The sequence below is a fragment of the Lynx rufus genome, unplaced genomic scaffold (genome assembly GCF_022079265.1).
Source record: "Lynx rufus isolate CCGP_SWC_20201006 ecotype Redwood Valley unplaced genomic scaffold, mLynRuf1.p SCAF_15, whole genome shotgun sequence".
NCBI lineage: Eukaryota > Metazoa > Chordata > Mammalia > Carnivora > Felidae > Lynx > Lynx rufus.
In genome coordinates, this window is record NW_025814829.1 from 27,596,973 (window position 1) to 27,614,852 (window position 17,880).

The 17,880-nt window shown below is 34.6% G+C and overlaps 1 protein-coding gene across 1 annotated transcript in view; it reads left to right on the forward strand.

The window, feature by feature from the left end:
* Positions 1 to 1,266: 1,266 nt before the first annotated feature.
* F13B (coagulation factor XIII B chain) overlaps positions 1,267 to 17,880 on the forward strand; it is a 37,275-nt gene continuing 20,661 nt past the window's right edge. Inside the window, exons 1-8 of the mRNA XM_047077335.1 lie at positions 1,267 to 1,330; positions 4,629 to 4,829; positions 6,136 to 6,321; positions 8,336 to 8,512; positions 8,992 to 9,168; positions 11,723 to 11,902; positions 11,991 to 12,176; positions 13,242 to 13,424. Of these exons, the coding sequence (XP_046933291.1) occupies positions 1,267 to 1,330; positions 4,629 to 4,829; positions 6,136 to 6,321; positions 8,336 to 8,512; positions 8,992 to 9,168; positions 11,723 to 11,902; positions 11,991 to 12,176; positions 13,242 to 13,424 (1,354 nt within the window). The remainder of the gene's footprint in view (positions 1,331 to 4,628; positions 4,830 to 6,135; positions 6,322 to 8,335; positions 8,513 to 8,991; positions 9,169 to 11,722; positions 11,903 to 11,990; positions 12,177 to 13,241; positions 13,425 to 17,880) is intronic.

Consider the following 17,880-nt stretch of genomic DNA (forward strand, 5'->3'; position numbering starts at 1 on the left):
CAAAACCAAGAGCACGCTTTACACACTGTATGTTAGCCAATTTGACAATAAATTATATTAAATAAACAAACAAACAATGTGATTTCTTAAAAAAAAAAAGTAGTGTTTCACATCGGGGTGGGCATATTTAGTGACTTCGGAGGTGCTGGTATATTCTATTTCTTATTTTGAAATGGGTTCAGTTGGTGAGAATTCATGTTCTGTGCTCTGATGATTTGTGTGCCTTTTCCCTTAATATATTTTAATAAAAAGTTACATAAATTAAAATAATAACAGCTCTTATCTCCCCATCTTACTTTCTTATTTAGATTAAAACCCATTAAAATATGGGGCTCCTGGGTGGCGCAGTCGGTTGAGCGTCCGACTTCAGCCAGGTCACGATCTCGCAGTCTGGGAGTTCGAGCCCCGTGTCAGGCTCTGGGCTGATGGCTCGGAACCTGGAGCCTGTTTCCGATTCTTTGTCTCCCTCTCTCTCTGCCCCTCCCCCGTTCATGCTCTGTCTCTCTCTGTCCCAAAAATAAAAATAAAAAACGTTGAAAAAAAATTTTTAAAATAAATAAATAAATAAAATAAAATGTAAACTCCATGAAGACTATAATTTTAATCTTTTTTTTTTTTTCACTGCTGTATACCCAAGATTAGAACATGACCTGCACATAGTGGTCACACCAAACATTTTTCATCAATGAATGATAATATAGCACAGTGCTTATTCCATCACCTGCCACAGAATACAAACACTCTAAACATTAGATCTTACTATAATATTATGATATCATTGCTTGACACAATTAAGGTCATTTTTCTCTTCCAGCAGTGCAACCTAGACAGCACTGTATTTTTACATCAGGTATCCATTATCTCATGTTTCTAAGTTCATGTCTCCTTTTGATCAATGGTGGTAGAGAAATCAATGGCCACAGGTGAACTTTAGTCCATGGACTTACAATAGGGAGTTGAAGTTGAAAATTTACCCTGTTTTTTTATGCAGTCGGAGTTAATTATTTATGCTGCCGCTCTTGTTGCCCTTATAGGTGATCATGCCCTTATTGGACTGTGGCACCCAAAATTCTGTCAATTAACATAGTTGTGTTATTTTAACATTATTCCAAAAATGGTTTAAATGAAAGATATGTCTTGTCACAAAGAGACTTAGACAGATGTTGTAAATAATTAACTTTTTCTTCCAGCAAAGTATTGTGTACTTAATGAGGAGTCCCTAGTGCTTTACAATTGTTACAATCTTTCTGGGGCACACCGCTGAAGATGAGGTCGAAAGACTTGGCTTTTATCATCGTATTAATCATCTCAGGAGAACTCTATGCAGAAGGTAAATTGAATTTTTAATACTCTTTATTCCCTAAAAACCATAAAGGGAAATTCTAACATCCATTTAACTTGAACTTTTAATATAGTCTTTCATTTTTGTGTATCAACTTTATAAAAGCACAGTTCTTATAAATAGAATTTGTTATAGTTAGGCAGATTTATTTTTCCTTTGGGCATAACTAGTAAGTATTTTTGTAGTATTTAGTATTTTGTAGTATTTAGAAAAACAAAACAAGACAAAACAAAATCCTGCTTTGTATCTCTAGGTTTTAGGGCATAGGAGATTAGGATCTAAATACCTCAAAGGGTTTTCAGGCTAACAGTACTGCCATTTAGAAGTCTTTGTTAATCTTAATTCTAACTTCATAATGGAATTGGTTCATAACACTGCAAAGCTTGTACAAATTTAATTCTCTGTTCATAAAGTGAGATGTTAGTGTGGGAAATTTGAAAAGAAAAAATAGCCATAAATCATCAAGATTTTTGACTCTTCACCCTTTGATTTTTACCCTAATTTATTTATTGGCTTCAATCTTTAAGTTGTGATCAGGAGGACCATGTAATTGATTACACAGACAAGGATACTTTTGAGAGTGAGAGGGAACTCTATTAATAATTATGTGGGACAACGGTTGCAAATCAAGAGTGTCCAGACAAGCCAATATCTGTTGACTCCCTGACTCAGAAATCTTCATCGCCAGACTTTCCAGCGTGTGAATTAGCGAATGTGAGGTAGGCAGTGTACAAGTGTGGATTATTTAGAAATAATTAAGCTGTAGGGATAAGAAACCAGACAGGTCATTAGGTGTCAGCAGAGTGAATATACAAAATGGGAAACCACAGCAATAAGGCTTTTCTAAAATAAACACCTTAGGGAATTTGTTGAAATAAAATATCCCATAGATTATAATTGCCTTTTAGGTGAAGAGTTTACTACAAATTGTGTACCCCAAAAAAGTCTGCTATTAAAACAGCAAAAGTGGAATAAATAGAATTCATCTTATTTGATACATTTAATTCTACAATAAAATTATTTTTTAGGAATAGTTTCCTTTGGTTTTATTTTCCTGTCTAAATAGAGAAAAACCAGCTGATACAGTTCTCTATTATCTATATCATGAAGACATTGCATTTTCTAGATAATTTCCTAATTTTTACATGGCCATAATCTTCTTTCTCCCAAGCAAACAGAAAAATAACCTGCCTGAAGACAGGGACCACAGTCTCATGGTCACCCCCAATGGAAACCTAACAGGCAATAACTGATTTCATAGCATGCAATCATCATTGGCCTATGAAAGGTGCCACTTTTGCTCTATTTATGTATTTCTTCCCTTTATCCCTGATCCCAAACTCCATTTCCCCTAGCATCAAACTGAGCCACTATAATGTGTTTGATATATTCTTAAATATGTAACCATCTTTCTGAACTATGTCTGCTTTTGTGTATGTGCTTGACATTCACATAAAAGCTTGCCATAGATTTTCTCTCCTTACTGGTTTGTTTTACTTGCTATCATTTAAACATATTTCCATGTTGCTCAATCTATTTTGTTGCTACTGCTACATAGTGTTTCATAAATTTTACTTATCCATCTTCCTAGTGATGGACACATAGTTACCTCTAATTTGCTTCTAACTACAAATAACTCTGAAATGAATGCTGTCCATATAATCACCCTATTTCTTTGTTATAATTTCTCTGGCATATATATATTCACACGTGTGTTAATAATATTATATTGTATATTTTAAAGTTGCTAAGAGAGTAGATCTTAAAAGTGCTCATCACAAGGGAAAGAATTTGTACCTGTGTGGTGATGGATGTTAACTATATTTATTGTGAGATCATTTTGCAATATATACAAATATATATGTGTAATCATTATACTGTATGCTAAAAACTAATATGTTGTATATCAATTATACCTCGATAAAAATATTATGTAAGTACATATAATATTTACTTATGTGTGACAGGCATCTGTCACTCAATAATATGTTTGTGAGAGTCACCATTCAGAATTCACCACTTGTATTGCTTGTATTGCTGTATACAATTTCATTGAATGCATAGTCTAAAATATGTTTAACTTTTCCACCATGAATGGGCATTTGGATTGTTTCCAGTTTGGGACTACACCAATAATGCTGCTACGAACATTCTCTAAAATGTCTTTGGGTGCACAGATACTTTTTTTCTTTCTTCTTTCATGTTGTTGATGTGGTGTATTACATTGATGGATTTTTGTATGTTGAATGATCCTTGCATTCCAGGAATAAAGCCCACGTGCTCATTGGTCCTTTTAATATGCTGCTGAATTCTCTTTGCTGCTATTTTGTTGAGAATGTTTGCATCAATGTTCATAAGGGATGAATGCTTTTTAAATATGGTATGTGCATATTTTGCTTTAATATCGCCGAAGATAGTTGAGTACTTTTTACTAGGTCTGTGACCATTTACATATCCTGTTTTGTAAATCTCTTGCTCAAGTCTTTTATTTATTTTTAATGGGTTGTCTTTTTCTTTCTAAACAAAAAAAAAGCCATTCATTTAAAAATTCTGTACGTTTGCAAATCCTAAGCAGAACTTCACCTGTTCTAGAACTCTGCTGTCCAGTATAGTGACTACTAGCCACATACAGCTATTGAAATGTGGTGAGTCCACACTGGGATGTGCTGTAAGTGTAAATACGCACTGGAGTTCAGACTTAGTAAGAAAAAAATAATGAAAAATAATTTTAATATTTGAAGGGGTCAAATAATACCTATTATTAAAATTAACTTCAATTGTTCCATTTATTAATGTGACTACTAGAGATTTTGAAATTACATATGTGGCTTGCATTATATTTCTGTTAGTGAGTGTTGTTTTACAAAGTTAGGGAAAGCTTCCCTGAGGAAGTGGCCTGACCATTTTTCTTCTTACTGTTGGGTATTGGGATTACAAGCAGATTAATTCTGATTGAAAAATTGTCACAGAAGTGCCTTAAAATTTTAGTTAATAAAAAGAAGTACTAGTTAAAGTGGCTGTAAACATTTCGAATTTAGAAATGTTGGGGTGCCTGGCTGGCTCCATCAGTCAAGCGTCTGACTCTTGATTTCGGCTCAGGTCATGATCTCATGTTTGTGGGATGGAGCCCCGCACCTGAACGTGGAGCCTGCTTAGGATTCTCTCCCTCTGTCCCTCCCCTCCTCCTACTCAAAAAAAAAAAAAAAAAAAGTATTGCCATTTGGTCACACATTTCATGGTTTTAGGTATGTTTTTCAGTTTTCATCTTGATATTTACTCATTTCAGAGAAACCCTGTGGCTTTCCTAGTGTGGAAAATGGAAGGATTGCCCAATATTACTATCCTTTTAAAAGCTATTACTTTCCAATGAGAATAAATGAAAAATTGTCATTTTCCTGCTTGGCTGGTTATTCAACGGCAACTGGAAAACAAGAGGAGCGAATCACATGTACCCAAGAGGGCTGGTCTCCAGAACCACGATGCTTCAGTGAGTTGGTGGCCTGTGTCCACAAAATATGTATAATATGCGAAGAGAGTAGTCTGTAAGGGTCCAATAAAACCTGGCTGGTGGTGAAAAGTTTTGGTAGATTAAGAACAAAATTACTGGTCCAGGGTCTCTGTTACAAAATGAAGGCATATTCTGAAATTCTATAAATAATGTTTCTTATTAAAATGCTATTGTCTTTATTTTCAGTAATACCCTGTGAAAAGAATAAAAACATTTATTGAAATTGGTGTTATCATACTGACAGAAACAGAGATACAAATAAGTTACTTTAAGGAGTGAGGAACTTATACAGATAATGTGCATAGGAAGCCAGAAAAAAATGCTTGTCACTGGCCATAGGAAGAAGAGTAAGATTGTTACTGTAGTGTTTTATCCTTTGAAAGACTCATCTCTCCTTTGTGCGCCAACTTCTGCTCCCATAATATCCATTAAAAAACGTGTTTTCTGAATTTTGAGTTCAAATTTAGGAAAAATAAATCTGATGGATCTGTCTCATTATTTAATGCCAGGCTACCCTATAGTCAAACTATTAATTAGCTTCCATCAGAACAGGTGACCTCTCTCAAACAAAGAATTCTCTAAGCTCTGTTTTGCAGAGTAGAGGTTTTAGATGAATCTGTTTCATTTAGAAAGTCGGTATGTGCTTTTGTTACACAGTGTTGAAAATTGTCAAACACAGTGGACTTAAAAATATTAGGAAGTAAATTCAAATGAAATTGCTTCTACTTGCCATTAATGACAATTAGTGGAAGAGCGCTGTTAAATTTTCTAAAAGTAGATGTGATAGGTGTAGGTGTCACTATAAAAACTGAAGTTAATAAATACAAAGAATGTCAGTATGAAGTTGAATCGATTTTTGAAGTTTGTTACAGAACATGCAGGATATTTCCAAAATTAAGGAATTTGGGAGTGAAATTTGTTCTTCATTCTTTAAATTCCAAGAATAATAGGGGCACCTGAGTGGCTCAGTTGGTTAAGCATCTGACTTCAGCTGAGGTCATGATCTCTTCGTGAGTTTGAGCCTTGTGTCGGGCTCTGTGCTGACAGCTCAGAGCCTGGAGCCTGCTTTGGATTCTGTGTCTCCCTCTCTCTCTGCCCCTCCCGTGCTCACACTCTTTCTGTCTGTCTCCCTCTAAAAAATACATAAACATTAAAATAATAATAATAATAATAATAATAATAAATAAATTCCAAGAATAATATTAAACTTTTGCCTTATTTTTACAACAAAGTAAAAGACAAACTTAAGCTCACCAAGTTAAACAAAGAATTTTTTTCCCCATAGAAAAATGCACTAAGCCCGAGCTGACAAATGGTTACATCTCTGATGTAAAATTATGGTACAAAATTCAAGAGAACATGCGTTATAGTTGTAATTCAGGATATAAAACTACTGGAGGGAAGGATGAAGAAGTGGTTCAATGTCTTGCTGATGGATGGTCTTCTCAACCTACCTGCAGGAAGGAACATGGTATGTGTTTAAGAACCATTTCCTAAAACCAAAGAAAAGGGACAGTGAGGCTAGTACTTTCTTATATTGATAGGCATTTTTATTTAATAGAATTTATTTTTCATCATGTCTGCAAATGCAAGAAGTTGGTATTATATTGTTTTTCTTAAGTGCTAGGTGTTTCCCTAACCCAGGGGTTCTCAACTCCTAAAACACACCTACTCCAGTAGCTCCTACTTATTTGTTTTGATATTAATAGACTTTTATTTTTAGAGCAGTTTTAGATTTGCAGAAATATTGATCAGCTAGTACAGAGAGTTCCCATATACCCCTTCCTGCCCTTGGCCACATACAGTTTCCCCTATTATTAACATCTTGCATTGAGTAAGGCGTATCTGTTGCAGTCGATGAGCCAATGTATAACCAAATTCATACTTTACATTAGGGTTCATTCTTCGTGTTACACATGCTATGGGTTTTGTCCAGTGTCTAAGGATACATATCCACCAGTAAGGTGTCATGAAGAATAGTTTCAGTGCCTAAGAGCCCCCTGTTTTCCACCTATTCATCCATTTTTTCTTCCCTCAAACCGTTGGCAGCCCTCATCTTGTTTTTTAGTTGTGGCAAAATACGCATCACATGAACTTTACAATTTCAACTGTTTTTAAGTGTACAATTCAGTAGCATTACGTACATTCACAATGTTGTCATCACTATCACCGCTGTTTCCAAAACTTTTTCATCAAGCCGAAGAGAAACTCTCTACCTTTAATAATCCCCTACACCCCCCCACCATACCCCAGTACCTGGTAACTTCTATTTTCTGTCTCCATCTATTTCCTTATTTTAGAAACTTTGTATAAGAGGAGCCATGCAATACTGTTCTTTTGTGTCTGGCTTATTTCACTTAGCACAATGTATTCAAGGTTCATTTATGTTTTAGCATGTATCAGAGTTAATTTCTTTTTACGATGGAATAATATTCTGTTATATATATATATGTATATATGTATATATATAACATTCTAATATTATATATATATATATATATATATATATATATAGCATTTTGTTTGTCCATTTATCCACTGATGGACACGTGGATTGGTGACAATTCCTCTAAAAGTTAAACATAGAATTATCATACGATCCAGTAATTCCACTTCTAGGTATATACCCAAAGGAATTGAAAGCAGGAACTCAGTCTACACCAATGTTTGTTCCCAGCAGCGGTTTTTCACAACAGCCAAAAAGCGGAAGCAGTTCCTACTTTATACTAATAAAGAAAAGAATGAAATGGAATAAAATAAAAAAAACCTTAAACCTGTTCCTTGCAACATATGTAAATTACTATTTCTTTTATTAAAGAAGAATTCAGGATAATGCCCATGATTTTTATTGGCAGACCCATATAGGATACACTTAAAATAATCCAGTAACTTGAATAGACATACTTTGTTAATGTGTTGTTAGTTGCTTAAACTGTACAAATCCTCAGACGGCACATAATCAACAAATTGTTACTGAACAAGCCTTTAGTTGAATTGTGGCCTTTTTTCAACTACACTAGAGTAGAATTTTAAGAATAGAGGGGGTGCCTGGGTGGCTCAGTTGGTTAAGCAACCAGCTCTTGCTTTTGGCTCAGGTCATGATCTCATGGTTGGTGAGATTGAGCCCCGCATCAGGCTCTGTGCTGATGGCACAGAATGTGCTTAGGATTCTCTCTGTGTCTCTCTCTCTGTCTCTGTCTCTCTGCCCCTCCTGTGCTTGTGCAGATCTGTCTCTCTCTCTCAAAATAATTTTTTTTTTTTTTAGAAAAAAGAGTATAAGACTGGTGCATTAACACACAAGGTGTATTTTTAAAAAAAGGGAATAGAGAGACAAAGGCAAACTGGCTGTTTTTCAATTTTACCAAAGATGATTCCACCAAATATGCTCCAGATTTTGTGAAAATACATTTTGAGATTTCTTTTTAATATTATTGTTTTAATGATAAAATTCATAAAATAAATAACGTTGATTTTTTTTTTTTTAGAAACATGTTTGGTCCCTGAATTACATCATGGAAATTATTCCACAACGCAGAAAACATTCCAGGTGAAGGACAGAGTACAATACGAATGTACTGCGGGCTACTATACAGCTGGAGGAAGGCAGGCAGAGGAGGTAGAATGCCGCACATATGGATGGTCTCTCACACCAAGATGTACCAGTACGTTCTCATTTGAAAGATGATCTGGTCTTATTTAAATACTTTCTCTTATATGGAAATGTATATAAATTGTCACCCTAATTATGTTTCATTTTTCATACTTTTTTTTGCTTCTGGTTTTAATTATGTCGATCATAGGCTTTGATCAGTTAAAGCTCTCAGGGGTTTCATACGTATCTCCCTCGCTGAGGTCTGTTGAAAGTCAAGCCTCCACACAGGAAAAAAAAATAATTAAAAAAAAAATTAAAAAATAAATATAAAGCTCTCAAATAGCAGAATTTGTTTTAGCTCAGATAATTAAATTAACATAAGCCTAATGATATTTCATAAATATAGGAATTGACAAGCTTTTATATGTATTACAAAATATGGCAAATTCACTAATTTCTATTCCAGATATGATATATAAATAGATGAATTTTGTTCAACAGAAAAAATGACACTTTCTTTTGTATTTTATGTCGTTCTTTCATTTTTAGAATTAAAGTGCTCTTCTTTAAGACTAATAGAAAATGGTTATTTTCATCCTATAAAGCAAACTTATGAAGAAGGAGATGTAGTTCAGTTTTTCTGTCATGAAAATTATTATCTAAGTGGATCTGATTTAATTCAGTGCTATAACTTTGGTTGGTATCCGGAATCTCCTGTATGTGAAGGTAATTTTAAAAATTTCACACTCATACAAATAAAATATCATGCCTTAATCAGCTTTAATTTTTATGAAAAAAAATGTTTCTGATGATATCTAATCCTTGTCCTGAGTGCTATCTTTTAAGATAAATATGGTCTTTTAAATCAGTGCTATTTTCACCAATATTTAATACATTTAAATTTGAAGAAATCTTAAATTTTGCATTAGTTTGTAGAGTGGTTATAACTTTTAAACTCTCTTATTATAAATTTAAATCTCTTATAACAATGAATAAATTTTCTTTTTGAGAATTACTAGATTCAATTATTCCAAGCTGGCAGCTTTGTGAGGGTTTCTTTCTTACCTGGCTACATATTTCCTGATATGAAAATACAGTCTTCAGAATACTGGGGGTAAAGAATAGAAAAATCAACAGAATATTAACCAGAGTAAAAATGAAAAATATGATCTTCTAGTAAGAGCTATTGTAAAATGTAATCCATGGGGTAAATTTCTATCACTGGACATGTCCAAGAAGATAGTATGATCACCTGTTGGAAGGCAACAATTCAACAGTCATTTAAATGTACCTACAATGAGATATGAAAGAGATCCTAGCCTAGCAGAGGGAACAGATTTGAAAATTGTTCATTTGAAAATGAACACATTGATGCAATGTGACAAATATAATAAAGTCAGGTATAAAGTATTTGAACAAACATTGAAGATTTTGAGGTATGGGGTGCGATAGCATTTTTGGAGGTGTTGGATAGTATTGGAACTGAAAGGTAAGTAGGAATTTCAGGATTGGGAGAGATGGGGAGAAGTAAAGGTCTTGATAGCCTCTATTTTCTCTGTAATATAGAAAATAATGCCATTATTGACAGGCAGGAGGAAGACAGGAAAGTGGAACTTGGAAGAGGGGGTGAAGCTAGAAAGAGTGAAAGGGGGAGATGAACAGAGGTATGAGATGGGACTGCCCAGAAGGATCCTAATTCTTTAAATGCACCAAATGATAACTTCAATGTTTTGTTTTTAATTTTCCAGTCCTGCTCAAGAGCCTTGGTCTAACAGTAGAGAGGAAGATTGTTAGCAAATTACCTGCCGCATGTTATTTGAGAAATAAATGGCAAACCTACATTATGCCTACCCCCCTCCCCCCATCCAAATTAGTCAGCTTGCCAGTATGCCATGTTATTTTCTCTAGTAAATAGTCATTAGATGTTAGGTAGGCAGTGCAGTTGGCTGAATAATAATAAATTATATCCTAATCTCTGGAGCCAGTGAATGTTACCTCATTTATAAAAAGGGACTTTGCACATGTGATAAAATTAAGGATCTTGAGGTAGGAATAATTTCTGGGATTATCCATGTGGGCCCTAAATGTAATCCCAAGAGGGAGGCAGAGGGAAATTTGACTACAGAAGAGGAATAGAGATGTGACAGTGGAAGCAAGAAGTTGGAGTAATCGGAGGAAAGATCGTGTGCCTAGGAATGCGTGCAGCCTACAGAAGTTTAAAAAGGCAAAGAAGCTGATTCTCTCCTAAAGTTTCTAGAAGGAATGCAGCTTTCCTGATGTTTTGATTTTAGACCGGTGAAACTGGTTCTGAGCTTTGCCTTCCAAAACTGTAAAGAATAAACTTGTGCTATTTTAAGCCACTTAAGTGTGATAATTTGTCCCAACAGCAATAGGAAATTAATACAGTCTGCATTTTAGAATAGTTAAGAAGATTTTATTTAATTCATATAGACACGGTACAAGAACAGATCCACCAGTTAATAGTTAATATACTTACTTCAGAAGCTTTAGTTTATCTGTATGAGAGAAATAATTGTCCCTGCTTAATAAAAGTTACTTTAGGAATAAAGGAGATAATGAATGCTGTTTTAATTTACTTGCTTTTATAGTTTTCTATTGGTGTATAACACCGCTATTACAAATTTAGCAGCTTAAAACAACACATTTGTATTATTTCATAATTTCTGTAGGTCAGGAGTCTGGGAATAGCTTATCTGGATCCTCTGCATCTTTGTCTAACAAAACTGCTATTAAAGTGTCAGCTGGGGCTTCGGTCTCATCTGAGGCTTGACTGGAGAAGAATCTGCTTTCAAACTCATTGTGGTTGTTGACAGCATTGTGTGCTTTTCATACTGCTGAGCTGAGCCTCAATTTCTTCCCAGCTGCCTGCTGGAGTCAGCCTTCTGCTCCTGGCCTTGTTGTCTCCCCATTTGGAAGCTCACAATGTGGGACTGTGCTTTTTATCAAAATCAGCAGGGAGAGAGTCTCTCGACAAGAATGGTCTTACAGTATTATGTTGCATATTATACATACATAATCACATACATCCCCTCGTCTTTGCCACGTTCTATTGGTCAGAAGGAAGTCACAGTTCCTGCTCAGTGGGGAGGGGTATCACACAGGGAAGTGAACAACAAACACATCAAAAGTGGAAATCAAGGGGGTGACCTAGGGTCAGTCTTCAATACTTCCTATGGTACTTGGCTCAATGAATGTGTTTATTAAATCTACCTATTATTTTCGTAACTATATGACTAAATATGGTGATTTTTTTTATAAGGAAGAAGAAACCGATGTCCTCCACCACCTCTGCCACTAAACTCCAAAATCCAAACACATTCAACAACTTATCGTCATGGAGAAGTAGTCCATGTAGAATGTGAAATTAATTTTGAGATACAGGGATCAGAAGAAATACGTTGTGAAAATGGAAAATGGACAGAACCTCCAAAATGCATTGGTTAGCAACACCTTGAATAAGCTTTCCCTAAAATGAGGTTTGCATGTGTAGCTAAACGGTCTCTTTCCTCTCATTTGTTTCTTTGCAGAACAAAAGGAGAAGATAGCCTGTGAGGACCCACCTTTCATTGAGAATGGCACGGCAAACCCACACTCTACGATTTACTACAATGGGGATACAGTGGCGTATGAATGTAAAAGCGGGTATCATCTCCGTGGATCAAAAGAAATAACTTGTAAACGTGGAAACTGGACACGTCCTCCTGAGTGTGTTGGTATGTATGCTATATTTACCATCAACAGCTAAGCCAATTCCGTACAATTTTTCACTCTCCTTATTTAATCCACACACTTATAGCAAGACACTACTGCCTACTACTGCACCTACTCTACTACCGTTTTCGTGTGTGTGCAGCCATCCATAGAATTTGACCCAGTATAAAGAATTGGGAAACTAAAAAAGATTTTTGAATGTCCATTAGTGCTAAGCACTGTTATCTGACCTATTTTATACCATGATTTCTGAGCTTTATATGAAATTACATAAGTAACAGTGTGCTTCATTAGAGAAGTAAATAAGGGCATGTTGGATTGGGTGACTGGCCATGATCATGATCTACTTCCTCTCCCTCTATGTCCTCCTGCAAAGTTATATTAGAGCACTCTGTTACTGACTTTGAGTCAGTCCTTCTGATATTACTTATGCATCTGGCCAGTCTGAGCCCTACATCCTTCTGAGACATGTCTCTGGTCTTTTGCTGATACGCACAAGCAAGCTATACTGTCACTCCTAGGTGCTATCCTTCCTGTCATCCTTCTCATTTCTCGAGCTCTCCTAGAAAGATCTCCACAAACATGTTTATTTAAGATATTTATTGCATAAGAGAAAAGCTATGAAGGATGCTAAAGAAATCAGCAGATAAGAAAAAAACTGAAGGGAGAGAAAAAGTAGAAAATCTCATCCATGGATTGACTGAGATCTGAGATGAAGGGAATGAGAATAAAAAAAATAAACGATAAAAAAAACTGACGATAATATTTGGGTTATTGTTTACCTTTCCATACATTTTAAGAATATCTCTATTATGATTCATTCATAAGCAAAAAAAGTGACAAATATGCATATGTGCTCTTAGGTGAAACATTTGCTGTTTATTCTTACATAGTAAATTTTTAAAATATTTGAGTTGAACAGAATTTTTCTCATTTCTGGAGAATTTAGAAATCAATTGTCCTGAATCAATTGTCCTAAATATTGAAGAACTAGAGTATGGGTAACTATATGATATCATTATGTTGTTATAAGTTCATATTAATTTTAAAATAACCACTTTCCTTAGAAAATAATGAGAATTGTAAGCCTCCACCTGCTGTAATAAATGGGGCTGTTGTTGATGGATTACTAGCAAGCTACACAACAGGATCCTCTGTGGAATATAGATGCAATGAATACTACTTATTGAGTGGGGCAAAAATATCTCGTTGTGAACAAGGAAGATGGTCACCCCCACCCGTTTGCTTAGGTAAGATAGAGAACACATTGTGGTTTTTTTTAAATAAAGAGATGTAATTGACATATAACATTGTGTAAATTTAAGGTGAACAATGCAGTGAGTTGATACACATATGTATTTTGAAATGTTTACCACAATAAGGTTAGTTAACATTTCCTTTACCTCACATAATCACCATTTTTTGTCATTCTTGTCATTATGAAGATATACTCTCCTGGCAACATTCCAGTATCAAAACAATACTATTGACTATAGTCACCATTATCTACATTAGATCCCTGGAACTTACTCCGTTTATAACAGAACACGTTGAATTTCTTTTATGATTATGTCTATTTTTATGTGATTTTTACACGTTTTATGGCATGGAAAAGATGAATTTTGTATAAACTTTTTCCCAAATGTTTTCTTTCCCTTCTCTCTCTCTTTTTTTAGGAGGTTTTTATTTTATTTTTTTAAATATGACTTATTGTCAAACTGGCTTCCATACAACACCCAGTGCTGATCCCAATATCCCTTCGCTTTTCTGTAAGCAGAAAATCTAATATCACAGGGTCTAAAACTCCACTAGTTCTCACCTATTACTTTTTAAAAATTGTGGTAAAATATGAACAATAAAACTTTACCATCTTAGGCATTTGTAAATGTGCATTTCAGTGGCATTAAATATATTCACATTTTTGTGACTGGTTACATTTCGTGTCATCTTTCTCTGAACTGAAATTTTCCCTTACTAGGATCATCAGCATCTCTCCTATATTGTCCCCAGAATGTCATTTGGAGAGGATAATCAATCCAGTTCCTTCCTTGCTAGAGCATATTGTTAATAGCTTTCTTGGCTATCAATTCCTCACTTGAATGATCACCTTTTATTTTGCTGAGCAAATAAAGACATGCTTGTAATTACTTTAAATATATTTTGCACTAAGACATGGTATATAGTTAACAATGTGTCAAATGGAGAATTAAGGCAGCTATCTACATAATTATCTAAATTGAGATAACTTTCAGAAAATAATATTCACCTTTCATTTCAAGTCTATATATTTGCCTCATTTTTGACATTGCTAGTCAAAATTATATTTAAAGGAGTATAATTGGTCACTACAGTTGCAATGAACTTCTTACATTGTGACTTCTACAAATAGGTAATGGTATCATAAACTTTCTATAAGTTAAAATAAAATAGTAATTTAATTAAAAATGTTAGCCTTTCAAACTATAAATGTAAATCATTGTTATTTACTAAAAAAAAATAAGTATATAGAAGCAACTAGAAGAAAACAGAAAATATCAGTAACTTAGGAGGAAACAAAAGCTGTTAATTACTTAGATAATGGTTTTCTAAACCTTTTCATACACACACACACACACACACACACACACACACGCAACGCATATTTATAAAAAATATATGCTATCATGAGAGGCTATGTAACTTGTTTTTTCCCCACAAACTATATTATGAATGTGGTTTGATATATTTGTACAATATACATTTTAATTGATGCATAGTATTCTATAATGCAGATATGCCATAATTAAATTAATCACTTTTAATGGAAATTTAGTGTGGTTTCAACATTTTTATATTCCAAACAGTACATTTTTTTGTACTAAATGTTTGCATGCTGAAAAACACTTTAGTTTTTGATTTTTAGAATTAAGTATGTTTCTTTCACATGTCTTATTTTGTTTTAGCTTTTTTTTTTTCAGATTTTCTGAAGGAGAACTTTGGATGAAAGAAATTTGGAATTTTAATTATTTTTCTGTAAATTGTCAAATTGTCCTTGAGAAAGTTAATCTGATTTATGACCCTACCATCAGTGAATCAAAGTAGCACTTTTCTTACACTTTAATCTTCACAAATTGTTAATCCAACAATTAAAATTATTTTAATTTGGTTTATTTAAGTATTAATAAATTGAGTTTATTTATTTGATTTGGTTATTTAAGTATTACTCAATTGAGCATTTGTCAATTTTCTAGTGGCTGGCCACAGGTTGTTTTTTTTTTTTTTTTTCCAATGACCTTGATTTTTTTATACTTGTAATAAAAGTTTTATTAGTATAAATTATATTATTCACTTGACAATGATACAAGATATAACAATGTATATTGCAACCATTTTTATTTTCTTTTTCTTTATACTGTTTTCATATATAGAAGTTTAAATTTTAAATCGTAAGCTCTTTCCACATGTCCTTTGTGGTTTCTCTATTCCAAATCATTCTTAAGCTACTGTTCTCATGCAAATTCAGATATGTCTACCTATGGCTTTTCTTTTTTATAATTTTTTAAATGTTTTAAATGTTTTTTATTTATTTTTCAGAGAGAGAGAGACAGAGCATGAGTGGGGTGGTGGGGAGGGGGAGACACAGAATCCAAAGCAGGCTCCAGGCTCCGAGCTGTCAGCACAGAGCCTGATGCGGGGCTTGAACCCAGGAGATCATGACCTGAGCCGAAGCTGTACACTTAACCGACTGAGCCACCCAGGCACCCCTACCTGTAGCTTTTCTATTGCTTTCCTATTTTTATAAAAGTTTTTTATATTAAGGCTTTGATGATGTGATTGATAATGCATTGAATGGAAGTACAGTCATCTCTGAGGATGGAGACTAAATGGAAATAGCAATGGAAAAGCTAGTAATGAAACAACCTCATAAGGAATAACAAGGTTTAAGGAAATCTGTCATTCCGTCTGGAACAATCGTCTCGAGACACATAGACTTGGTGCTCATAAGTCAAAGCAGATACGGAATGAAGATCATTTATTGTCATCAGGGCAAGAGGGCAGAGTTCTGTACATCTTATTTGTGCTCAGAAACTGCAAGTACTCTCACTACAAATGGGGAAAATGGTGTAAGGAGCAGAATCTTCCATCTGTGAATTATTGTTCCAGTCATTATGAACCTCTTCAACCTCCCGCCGATCTTCCCTGTCTCATTCTACTCCAGCCACTCTGGTTTCCTTGCTCTTCCTCACACAAGACAAGTGTGCTCTTACCTCAGGGCTGTTTCCTCTTTCTGGAACACCCTTCCCTCAGAAAAAGCTATGGTTCACTCCTTGACCTTCTTCAAGTCTGTGCCGATACTACTTCTTACTTAGGCTTATCACAACCATTTGACTTAAAAATTACTTACTTCCCTTACCCCATCCCTCTGATAGCCCCTCCTCTCCCTCCGCTACTTATTCCCCATCTAATTTATTATATGTGGTTTTAAGATGGCCACAAATTATAAAACCCATGTATTTATTTTAATTACTGCTAGTTCATTTGTGTTTCTCCCATTTAGAAGGTAAGGTCCATGAGGGTGGAGATCTTTGTTTTGTTCTTTGATATATCTCAAGCGGTAGGTGTCCCACAAATATTATACAGTAAATATGTTTGCTATGTCATGATTTTTATTTTAGAGGGAGGAAATCATGCTTAACCTAAGTGATTATTATATATATATATATATATATATGGTTTTTTTTCTTTTTACTGAAGTATAGTCGGCACAAAATGTTACATTATTTGAGGGATACAACATGGTGATTCCACAAGTCTCTAAGTTATGTTACACTCACCACCAATGTAGCCAATATCAGTCACCTTACAACACTATTACAATACCATTGACTACATTCCCTCTGCTGTACTTTTTATCTTCATGATTTATTAATTCCATAACGGAAGACTGTATCTCCCACAATGTGTGAAGGGTCACACATTTTGCCAGTCCCCATACCCCACTCCTTTCTGGCAGCCATCAATTTGTTTTCTGTATATATGGCTCTGTTGCTGCTTTTTGTTTGTTTATGCATTTGCTTTACGTTTTGGATTCCATATATAAGTAAGTCATATGGTATTTATCTTTCTCTGGCTTATTTCACTTAGCTTAATACCCTGTAGGTCCATCCATATTGTTGCAAATGGCATGATTTCAACCTTTTATTTTTTTAAAAAAAATTTAAACATTTATTTATTATTGAGAGACACAGAGCACGAGCATGGGAGAGGCAGAGAGAGGGGAAGACACAGAACCTGAAGCAGGCTCCAGGCTCTGAGCTTTTAGCACAGAGCCTGACATGGGGCTCAAGAGACCATGACCTGAGCTGAAGTTGGACACTCAACTGACTGAGCCACTCAGGTGCCCCATGATTTCATCCTTTTTATGGCTGAGTAATATTCCATTATATGGACACTTGTGTTGCTTCCATATCTTATCTATTGTATATAATGCAGCAATAAACATAGGGGTACATATATCTTTTTGAGTTTGTGTTTTCATTTTCTTTGGGTAAATATGCAGAAGTGGAATTATGGGATCATATAGTATTTTAATTTTTAATCTTTTGAGGAACCTCCACAATGTTCACCACAGTGGCTATACAAATGTACATTCGATCAAGAGGGCACGAGGTGATTTTTTTTTCCCCCTTCTACATCCTCACCAACATTTGTTACCTCTCTTTTTGA